Raw genomic sequence first — 11,770 nt, 5'->3', positions numbered from 1 at the left:
ATCATTCAATGGGCATTCACGCTATTCATTTATCAGCACTGTCTCTTCTACTACTGAATCTAATGAGGATTTTTAGATCTACATGCTTAGGTTCCACCGAAAAGACTTGCTCAAAGTCTATGAATTCGTTAGCATTTGGACACACCAATTTCTAATGCTAGCTGTTGCTGATCTGAATAAGATCCTGGTTAGACTGATGCACCTACTGAATCATTTTCCATCAAACACCTGCATGTATTAAGATGGTAGGTAAGCTAACCAAGTTGACTTGGCCATGGAAGTTAATCTTGCACAATACATTATGCCGGCCTATTAGAAGCAGACATATTAATTTCATCATATATCATGTAGTTTTGCTTTATATATTATCATCACCATCAAGTTTGAATTCAACATTTGATTCTGCTTCAGCCACTTTAAGATCATAATGACAACAGCAGCTACAGTGAAGGCACAAGCAGCAAACTGGAAAGCCCTCCATCTGAATGAACAGCAGTTGCACCTTGAAAGCCTTCTCCATCCACATCATGAAGTTAAGTAGGTTTCAGGTCCTGAAACATGGACTCCCACCTGGTCTCCTCTCCGCTACTCCCTCGGTAGCTGTCCTCTTTTCTGTCCTTACTCTCCTTATAGGCCATGGCTTGTGGTGCCATATAAAGCGTCACCCTCCCTTGCTTGATACGCGACATCCTCTTGTTCCTCTTCAACATATCACTCTTCGGCCATCCTCCATCGAAGTAGGACGACCTCGGGACGACGACGATGGGCGAAGCGTCATGATTGATGAACGACCGGAAGTACCTCGCGATGCAATTCTTGGTCTTGGTGACAGCGACGAGAAGCAAAGAGACGGGGCGCGACGACGACTTTGTCTTACCCCTTTTGGCTAGCTTAAGCATCTCGAGCCTGTGCTTAGCAATGGAGATGCCCATGCTCTGAAGGAACTCGTGGTCGAAGTCGCAACATCGTCCTCCTCGAGCTCGTTGCTCGCTAGGAGCAGCGAGTACTCGTAGACGAGGTCGGGATCGAGGTTGGTTTGAAGAAGCCAGGAGTACCAGTCCATGGCGTCGTCGTTGCTGTCTCAAGTACTTGAGGGGGGATGAGGCGGAGTGGTTATATGGATTGAGGGAGGAACAGTAAGGGGGAGGCTCTGCAAGCCAAGGGTTTAGCCGTTCAATGAAGTTGGTGGGCTCATTGGATTTATATTGCTTGGTTGGATGGTTGTGTTGGTAGAAATGAAGGCAAGTTGGTGGGAGGAAGCAAGGTGAGGTTGCCCAGTGTTTTCATAAAAGCGTTCTTAGAACTTATGTGAGACCATGGAGACATGGAGTCTCTATATCACTTCACCAAACCATTACAAAAGATATCCCTTTCATAATAACTCAATAAAATATTGGAGTTTAGTTAGAGGATCAGTTACCTATCTACAACTTTTGAATGCATGAATTCCCTATACTCAGTGTATTATCTTATGATCCTAAAAGTATACCTTTATATACTACACATTTTGTTGAAAGGTGACAATTTATCGAAGAAAAGCTTCTTGGATTGTGTTATAAGAGATAGAAGACATGAAGAATTATTGAAGAAGCTATATTGCATTGACATATTCTCTTTCTATTTATACAGGTTGAGATGGAGGATTTTCCTCAATAGAGTAGAGAGATTTTCTCATACAGTTAGGAAAATCTTAACTGCTATCATGCCCCCACAAGATGATGCTCCTATCAAGGACACCAATCTTGGAACAATGCAATGCAAAAAGTTTACGAGCGAGAGGCTTCATGAGTGAGTCGACTATTTGATCAGTCGTATGCACATGAGAAACACGAAATTGATGACGGACAACTTGATCTCGCATAAAGTGGAAGTTGATAGCAGTATGTTTCATGCGGGAGTGGAACACCAGATTAGCGCATAGATAGGTAGCTCCGACATTATCATAATATATTGTAGGAGTGGAATTGATGTTGAGTTCCTTAAACAGATTTGTGACCCAATTAAGTTCTGCAGTGGCAGTGGCGATGGCATAGTATTCAGCTTTAGTTGTAAACCATGCAACTATCTTTTGCTTTTTAGAACTCCAACTAATTGAATTAGCACCAAGGAAGAAATATATCCCGATGTGGATGTTCTATCATCAAAGTTGCCTGCCCAATCGACATTGGTAAAGGCATGAAGATGAAGTGGAGAGTGTTTATGAAGAAAGAGGCCATAATTAAGGGTCCCTTTAAGATATCGCAGGATTCGTTTGACCACAGACCAATGCATAATAGACGGCCTCTATATAAACTGTGATAATTTATTGACTGCACAAGAGATGTCTGGACGGGTGAGAGCTAAGTACTGTAAAGAGTCAATGACTTGTCAATAATGAGTGGGTTCCATAGCAGGACTTCCATCAGATATTTTGATAGAGATACTAGTAGAGAGAGGAGTTAGAACCGCATTTGCATTCTGCATGTTTGTCTTTGATAATAAATCTTGAATGTACTTTCTTTGTGATAGAAAGAAATATGAAGATGTGAATATAGCTTCTGCTCCCATAAAGTAGTTCAAGAGTCCTAGATCTTTAAGTGAGAATCGATCTGCCAATTGTTTGATGAATGCTTGGATGTCTATGGGATTATTGCCTGTGACAATAATGTCATCCAAATATACCAGAATATATATTGTGTCTCCATGGTGTTATCGTAGAAATAACGAGGTATCAGATTTGGAGTTAAGAAAGTCAACTAAAGTAAAAAAAGAGCTAAGTTTAGTGTACTAAGCTCTTGGAGCTTGACGAAGTTTATAAATAGTTTTTCGAAATTTGCAAATGTGCCTTGGATACTGAGGATGAGTGAAACCATGAAGTTGTTGCATAAAAACATCTTCAGTTAGAGTCCCCTGTAAAAAGATATTATTAACATCCAATTATCGTAATTGCCAACTTTTAGTGGTGGCCAAACTCAAGATAAGTCGGATTATAGTGGGCTTAACAACGGGACTAAATGTCTTAATAAAATCAACTCCAAGTCTTTGATGAAACCTTTTGGCGATGAGGCATGCCTTATATCGGGCAACAGAGCCATATAAGTTCTGCTTAATTTGAAATACCCACTTACACCTGATAATATTTTATTTTGTGTACGATGAGAGGGTACTAGATCCCATGTTAAGTTATAGAGGAGGGCATTATATTCCTCACACATGGCAATACGCCAATGCGAAGATTTTTGGGCTTGAGTGAAGGTGGTGGGTTCAATGGTGGTGGATGAGGAATCCATGATAGCATATAGGTCAAGGACTCGGCGTGATTTGAAAATACCACTTTTAGTATATAGTCATAGGATGGTTGGAGACTACGGGATCGTGAGGTCGTGTTGTTGGAATAAGTGGTTGAGAGTCATTTACATAGGCCGGGTCAAGTGAAGGTACATTAGGGTCACTTGGTTGAGAAAGAGATAAAGATAATGGTTGTGTTTCTGAACTTATGACCCTATCAATTTGAGAAGAAAGGAGTGGAGTAGGAATAGAGGGAATAGTCAATTGCTAAACTGGAGTAGTATAGTGTGGATCTTGAGGGGAGGAACTGGACGATTTCATGGGAGGCTCATTCAATTGGATCGGAGGTATACTTCAGTGAGAAATGGTTAGTGAAGTGGTCTGCATGGTAGGATAGTTATAGTTTTGGAAAGGAAAGATAGACTCAACAAAAATAACGTGACGTGATGTAAAGACTTTGTGAGCATAAAGATTATAGCAGTGGAAAGCATTATGTTCAAGAGAGTAACCTATAAGAACACAAGGATTAGATTTTGATGTTAACTTATGAGAGGCATAGGGACATAACCATGGATAACATAAACAACCGAGTACTCTGAGTTTACAAATGTTTGGAGGTCTGTGAAATAGTGTGTCAAACGGGGACTGATATTGTAGGACTAGCGTAGGCATTCTATTAATAAGGTTGACAGTAGTTTGAAAGGCTACTGTCCAAAAAGTTGAAAGCATGGAGGCCTGATGTAGAAGTGTGAGCATAGTTTCAACTATATATCGATGTTTGCATTTAGCGAAGCCAACTAGTTGAGGAGTATACGAGAGAGACTTGAGATGTTGGATACCACAAGCTAAGAGATAGGATGCTAGAGCTTGATATTCACCACCACTATCAGAGTAAACCGTTTTGATTATAGACTGAAAGTAGTTCTCGACCAACTTTCGAAAGATGGTAACGATGGTGAAAACTTCTGATTTATGGTGAAGAAGATATAACCATGTGTACTTAGTAAAGTGATCCACAAAAATGACATAAAATTTAAATTTAACAAAAGACAGGATTAGAGCCGGGCCCCAAACATCGGTATAAATAATTTCAAACGGTTTAGAGGAGGATATAGATGATGAGCCAAAGGGCTGTTGATGACTTTTATTGCTAAGACATGCATCATAATGCATTATAAAACTATGTGATTTAAAAATAGGAAGAGAGTAACGAGAAAATAATTTTTACTAAATAAGGAACGAGGGATGACCAAGACGACGATGCCACACATCAATTGGAGCTATAACAGATGAGTGAATAGTGGGCTGAGTTATTTGTGGAGCCGACAGCCATTCATAAATATTGCCTTTATTCGGGCCCTGGACCAAGGATGCCCCTGTGCTCAAGTCCTTGATAAGAAATGAATCATAAAAGAATTCAATTGAAGTATTATTATGTTTGTAAAATTAAGAAATAGAAATGAGATTACATTTGATATAAGAGGCACATGAAACATCATCGAGTGTAAAGGTTGTAGTATCATAATTAAGCGTTGTGAAACCAATATGAGTTATAGGAAGTTTTTTACCATCACCGATGATGATATCTTTATTGCCGCCATAGGTGTTGTGGAGAGACAAATTCTGAAGATCAAAGATAATGTGATGAGAGGAGCCAGAGTCTACAATCTAGTTAGGCTAGCTAGTCATCGGAGTAGTTAGGAGATTTGCCTGAGGCCAATGTGACGGAGCAGGGAGACGGGGTCGAGACCGATAAACTTTAGCGAAGTGTCCAATTTTACCACACAGCTAGCAGACGACCCGTCTTTGTTGGCTTGGAGGGATAGGATGCCAAGGTGGACAATTATTGGAGGTGCTACTTTACGATAAGTTATGATTAGGAAGATAAGGGGGTTGGAGAGGGGTCCACCGTCGAGGGCGAGCAGCCCGACCGCACCAACAAATAGGCCCTCGTTGTATGGCTGCACCTGATTGCGATGCTGGGTGCGGTCATGGCGGGAGCAGCGACGGAGGGGGAAGCAATTGAGGTGGAGTCACGGTCCACGAGGCAGTAGGAGAAGGGGCTGAGATTTGGGAAGCAACTACGGTGGAGTCCGGCGGGGAAGTTGGTTCACTTTATGACGTTAGAAGTGGACCTTCACGGCGATCAGCTCGAGGACTTTCACGACAATCTGCTCGAGGACCACCTTCACGATGAGAGCTCTAATACCATGTTACAAGAGATAGAAGACAGGAAGAATTATTGAAGAAGCTATATTACATTGATATGTTCTTTCCCTATTTATACAGGTTGAGAGGAAGAATTTTCCTCAATAGAGTAGAGAGATTTTAGGGAAGAACTTCTATTACGATCTAGTCAATGACCATCATGTCATATACAATGATAGGTAGCTAGAGCAAGTTGTCAACTAGTCTAAGCCTTCAAAAACATCTTGAATCCCAAGTATATTTTGCTGGCTATCTTAGTCGTAAAACATATGCATACGTTTATAGTGATATACCATATTAGCTATAGTACACATATTTGGTTTTGTTTTATTTTAAGTATATTTTATTATTAGAAAATCAGACGATTTTGTGATAAAAGATTTTTTTATTTTTCTGAAAAGACACATCTTTTATTTTTTTTAAAGACAATGTCCTCTAATTAAAAATAATCAAGCTATTCCTCAAAGAACTGAGTATATGATTTCTGTCTGTTACATTGTTTTGACATATTATAGTATTTCAATCACTACAATAAAAATATTACAAAATATATTTGAAATCATTGTAAATAATATAAATTTACTAATAGCATCAACCAAATCAACTTCAAGCTGAAAAAATTGATATGGTAATGATCTATGAGCAATGACAACCAAAGAAACATAGTATAATGTTACTTATAATATTTTTAACACCTCAATAAAGACACTGCAATGTTATTTGAAAGCACTATAAGCGAGTTAAATAAAAGTAAAACACACTAGAAATCACTTGATATATCATACTAAGATTCAGATAGATATTTATAATATTTTAGACAACATCGCTCATAGAAATAAAAAAATTAACTTGTTAAAGTATTTTAGACACCATGACAAAACTTTATAAATCTATTTGAAAACTATAAATCAACTACAAGATTAAAAATATAATATTATAATAGCCTATGAAATATTATAAATATCACTTATAGTATTGATTTAGTTGAGGTATAATATGATGTCACTTATAGTATATTTCAATAATTATATTATGTTTTTAGTATCTCAATAAAAATAGTATAAATATTATTAAAAATAATATAAATGAGTCAAATGAAAATATTGTAAGGTTTCAAAACTTAAAAAAAGATAAAACTATTTGATAGAAAAATTTATGAGGGGTAGTTTGGATATTTTTAAATTAACAGCCACTATTTGTAAAAAAATAAAAGGGGAGATGTCTCTTGGGAAAAACAGAAAAAAAAAAAAGTGGTTTTATAGAGAAATCGCCCAAAACTTAATGTTGGTTATCATATTTGTAGAACATAAAATACATTTAAAGTTTGACCTAATTAGCTAATGGTCGTCGATATCGAAGTGACGCTACAAATCGTTCAACCACGCACCAGTTCTCCTTCTCAAACGATATCACTCCACGTACCTACAGCGTCAGCCACACGATTCCAGAGATGGGACAGACTGTGTCCCGTGTTGCAGGCAGAGCAACTGATCCTTCTGAGCTACAAAACGAAGGCCGGCCTCTCCTTTCCCCTCACGCAAACCAAGCCTGCTGCTGAGACAGAGAGAGTGAGGTGCAGTAGCGCTATGCGGAGTGCAGGGATGAGACGAGGCCGCTGTGTTTCCTCGATTCACGTAGCTTTAAGGAAACGAAAGAAGAAGGCTTCACCCTTTCTATGAGCCGAGGCGCCAGCACGTCTCGGTGGACTTCAGTGTCCGTGCATCATGCGGGGATCACAGGGAACGGGATGAAAGAGGAGACGAGTGTATATATCAGAGATAGAATAGGAAGGAAACGGAGAGAAGGCCGCGACACTAGATTTGTTGTTAGTCTCCGGTGTAAAGCAAACCGCCTCTCCTTCTCATACATGCGTTTCTTGATTTTCTAACTCTTTAATTTCGAGAAATATAAAATTAACTAGTCATCATTCATCATATCAAATACCTCATATTATTTTTAACTCTTTAATTTCGAAAAATATAAAATTAACTAGTCATCATTCATCATATCAAATGCTCCTATCAAATCAATGCACTTCTATCCCTAAAGATCAAAAGCTCAAAAGATAACTCGGATCAATTCTCGAGTTATTGAGCTGCCAAGTTGTTGAGCTGTCTCCTTTACGAAATATCCATGAAATATTTTCAAAAGATTAGAAGATGGTTCGGGTCGATTATGAATCGACTTTTCTGGAAAATATTCGTAGGAATATTCCTAAGAGATTAGAAGACGATTTCGATCAGTTACGAACCAACTCCCTTGAGAAATATTCATAGGAATATTCGCAGAATATCATAAGATGATTCAGATAGATTATGAACCAGCTCTATTGAGGAATATTCATATGAATATTATCAAAAAAATCAAAAGACGATTCGAGTCAATTACGAACCGACACCCTTGAGGAATATTCATAGGTATATTCTTAGAAGTTCATAAGGCGAATCAAGTCGATTATGAATCGGCTCTCATAAGAAATATTTGTACGAATATTCTCAAAAGATCAAAAGATAATTAGAGTCACCCTCTCCCCACCCCACCCCCCCACCAACGCCTTCCCCCCCCCCTCCCTTGAGATTAGTATAAAAATATATCCTTGACGTCAGATTAAGGGGAGAGAGAGTTGTGTGCAACCCCTCCTTATCTTGATCTTTGTGTAAGGACAAGGCTAGAGAAACTCTACTCTACCCTGAATGACTCCTCACATATGGATCAAGGCCACGTTATACTAATATAGACATTAAGAATATTTATCCATAACATTTTGACATTAGAATGAGGGCTCATATGTAGGAGCATCCACGGGCCAACCCTATTTGTGAACATCTGGGTGAGGCATTGCCTTCAACCCCTGATACTTTCACTCAGATAGGGTGGCTGTTAGGACCAAAATCGGCACTAAGAGATAGGGTGAATTAGTACTTTCATAAAACTTTCGATAATTCAAAATTTTCATTTGATAAAGCTCGTATCGAAAAAATATTTAACTAGAAAACATTCATAAGAGTAATAAGCATAGTAAGTAAGTAAATCAGTTAGTTGCTAGGATCGAATCGGCACTAAGAGAAGAGGTGAATTAGTGCAGCGGATAAAAACGTCGGTTTGAAAATCTTTATACTATAAAAACTGATTTCGTCGAAAACCGTTTGTTTGACTCGTATAAATTTACAAGTGAATAGAGACGAGGGGATTGGATAGTTTGTAATGAAGTAAAGCAGAATGCAGTAAAGAGAATAAGCAGTAAGGAAAGAACATACCGGAATTTATAGTGGTTCGGTTGTAATGACCTACATCTACTTCTGATTCCTCCTCTGTTGAGGTCACCGACGTCCACTAAAGGTCTTCCTTCAATAGGCGAAGACCAACGACCTCTTTACAGCACTTTCTCATTTTCATAGGTTTAGGAGATAACTTTTACGAGTCACTTTTTTATAAGTATTCCCTCACATACCTCCCTTAGGACTAACTCTAAGCACTAGGAGGAGGGAACTCAAAATTTTGACAGAGTTTACTCAGTTTTTTCCTCAAGAATTCTTACTTCTTTTTTGCTACCTAAGTTAGGTATTTATAGGCCCTAAATAGTTTCAAAAATGGAGTCAAAAATTTAAATTTTCGGGTCTTCCAGGTATTAGCGGTACCACCGCTTGACATTGGGCAGTACTATCGCCCAGTTTGGTGGTACTATCACCTGACATACTATCACTAGGTGATACCACCGCTCAGTTTGGCGGGACCACCGCCTAACAGTCTCGAAGATCGAGTTTTTTAAGTTTTTCAACTCACAAGCGGTTCCACCACTTATTCTGGCGGTGCCACCACCTGACCCAATTTTTGGGTTATTGAATGGACCTCCTAATGAGTCCAAATCAGTCCTAATTAAGGCTTAATTGGTTTCTAATTGAGTTACCATAATTATACTAAAATTTAATCCAATTAGCCCCCTAAACTACTTTGATCTTAGAAAAATGATTGCAAAGCATGAATCCTTTGTCCGGCATGTCATTGGTTCATTCGGTGCTCGTCCGATCCTTTGGCACATCGTCCTCTCCTTTAGCATATTGCTCAATCGGCATATTGACTCCCGTAACTTCCGATCTCCTTAGTGCAATGTTCGATCCTTCGGCCCGATGCCCGAATTCATGGCACAAAGTCTTCTACCAACACGTTGACCGATCCTCCGGCCCGGCGTCCAATGTTCTGACATGTTCACTCCATCCCAATATCCAATTCATCATGCTTTAATCAATTTGTCTTTCTTTGATCGAAGCTAATCCTACATTACTCGAAACGTAGATTATATTACAAACTCATCAATTAATTTTATCATCAAAATATGAGATTCAATAATCTCTCCCTTTTTTATGATGATAACCAATTGATTACGGAGTTTAAACTAAACTTCCCCTATCAATATACCATATTAAAATAAGACATCATTTAAATAAATGATGACCTTTTAGTCCAAGTTGAAACTATTTTAATCACATTATATGCAATACATCATATAAATCATCATAATCAAATCATGAGTATTGCATGCATCATTCCAAAACATAATATATATTTTCAAAATCATCATTACATGCATGATCATCATACATAATTTCAAATTATCATTTTAGGCATAATATGTATAATTATCATCATAACTTCTCCCCCTTTGTCATAAAAAAGGAAAAGTACAACTAGCAAATTTTTAAAATATGAAAGCTTAGCTAGTTAGCAAATTTTTTATCACTTTAGAACATTCAAGCTAGTGAGTTTATTTCTTCTATTTTGAGAAGTGTTAGATAGCTTGTTTTTGCATCTTCTTGAAATATGCAAGCTAGCAAGTTTTTCTTGAGATTTGCAAGATAGCATTTCTTGCTTCTCTTTTAAGATGAGCAAACTAGCAAGTTTTGCTCCCCCTTTGCAATGTGAAAGTTAGTAATTTTTGTTTCCTTTTGAAATGTGCAAGCTAGTAATTTTTCTCCCCCTTTGTCATTGTCAAAAAGAAGAGAAGAATATAATGTTGTAATTCTTTTCCCTTTATATTAATTTTCAAATCATGATAAAGATAAAGTATCATTTTTAATTCAATATGTTTATGCATCATTATAGTTTTAAATTAAATATGAATAATTTCAAAACCTTATATTTCATCCTTACTTCATGCATGATACCAAAAATAAATCATCACTATGGGCATATCATACATGATACTCAAGTATTCATGATACATCATTTTGGGCATAATATTTATGATGCTAAGACAATAAAATTTTAAAGCATTTATCACTTCATGCATTAAATCAACATTTTGACATTAAAATTTTTAAGCATTTATCACTTCATGCATTAAATCAACATTTTGATCATGATATCAAACATTCATCATTATTTCTCCCATGCATGAACATAACTTCTCATTTGTATGCATCAATATAATATCATGAGTATTTCATGCATAATTTCATATCATCACATGAAGAATATCAAGAAAAATTAATTAGATGATGAGATATATATACTTCATGAATACAAGAAGAATCATAGTAAATGATCTTGATTGAAAAAAAATCTCATGTTATAATCCAAGAATTCTCAAGAAAAATCATGATTTATTTGATTGTCGATTAATGCATTTGAATAAATATTTTTAAACCATCATCATTTCAACTTATCATGCATAATTTCAAAATGTAAAATCATCATACCTAATACAAACATTTATTTTCAAAATATTCATCATTATTTTTAACTCATTCAATTTATCAAATCAACAAAGACACTTTCAAGAGATTCAAAATGAAATAAAGAGATTTATCGACCTCTTGAAATGTAAGTGATTTCTTTTCTCCCCTTTGTCATTGTAAATAAGAAAGAAGAAGAGAGGAATAATACATAATAAAACTCAAGTCATAAATTATCAAGATGTCAAGTAGCATATCACGGTTTATTAGAATAAGTCTCATTTTTAGTGAATAGCAAAAAGAATCATAGGAGAAAATGATTTCAATTCATGCATAAGAAATCTTATGTTTCATATAAAAATATCCTTTTTAGTAAATGGCAAAAAGAAACATAGAAGAATAAAGAAGAGATCTTGATTTACATAAAATAGAAGATATCTTAAGAGAAAGTTCATGATTCGATTGAAAAAATCTCATTTAAATTCAAATAATCAAATCATCAAAATCCTTTTCATAGTCCAAGAGATTCATACAAACAGATTCATCAATCTCTTTTTGAAAACTTGATAAGAAGGGATCGATAGTTTTCAAGAAAATTATATTCTTTTTTATTTCATGCAAGC

General features: G+C 36.6%; 1 protein-coding gene across 1 annotated transcript; it reads right to left on the bottom strand.

The window, feature by feature from the left end:
* Positions 1 to 533: 533 nt before the first annotated feature.
* On the bottom strand, positions 534 to 932 carry LOC135644170 (uncharacterized). Its single transcript, XM_065161637.1, has one exon. The coding sequence runs from the start codon at positions 930 to 932 to the stop codon at positions 534 to 536; it is 399 nt and encodes a 132-aa protein (XP_065017709.1).
* Positions 933 to 11,770: the final 10,838 nt, after the last annotated feature.

This window comes from Musa acuminata, chromosome BXJ3-8, assembly GCF_036884655.1.
Source record: "Musa acuminata AAA Group cultivar baxijiao chromosome BXJ3-8, Cavendish_Baxijiao_AAA, whole genome shotgun sequence".
Lineage (NCBI taxonomy): Eukaryota > Viridiplantae > Streptophyta > Magnoliopsida > Zingiberales > Musaceae > Musa > Musa acuminata.
The sequence above is the reverse complement of the archived record's forward strand: the minus strand, read 5'-3'. Positions and strand labels throughout refer to the sequence as shown.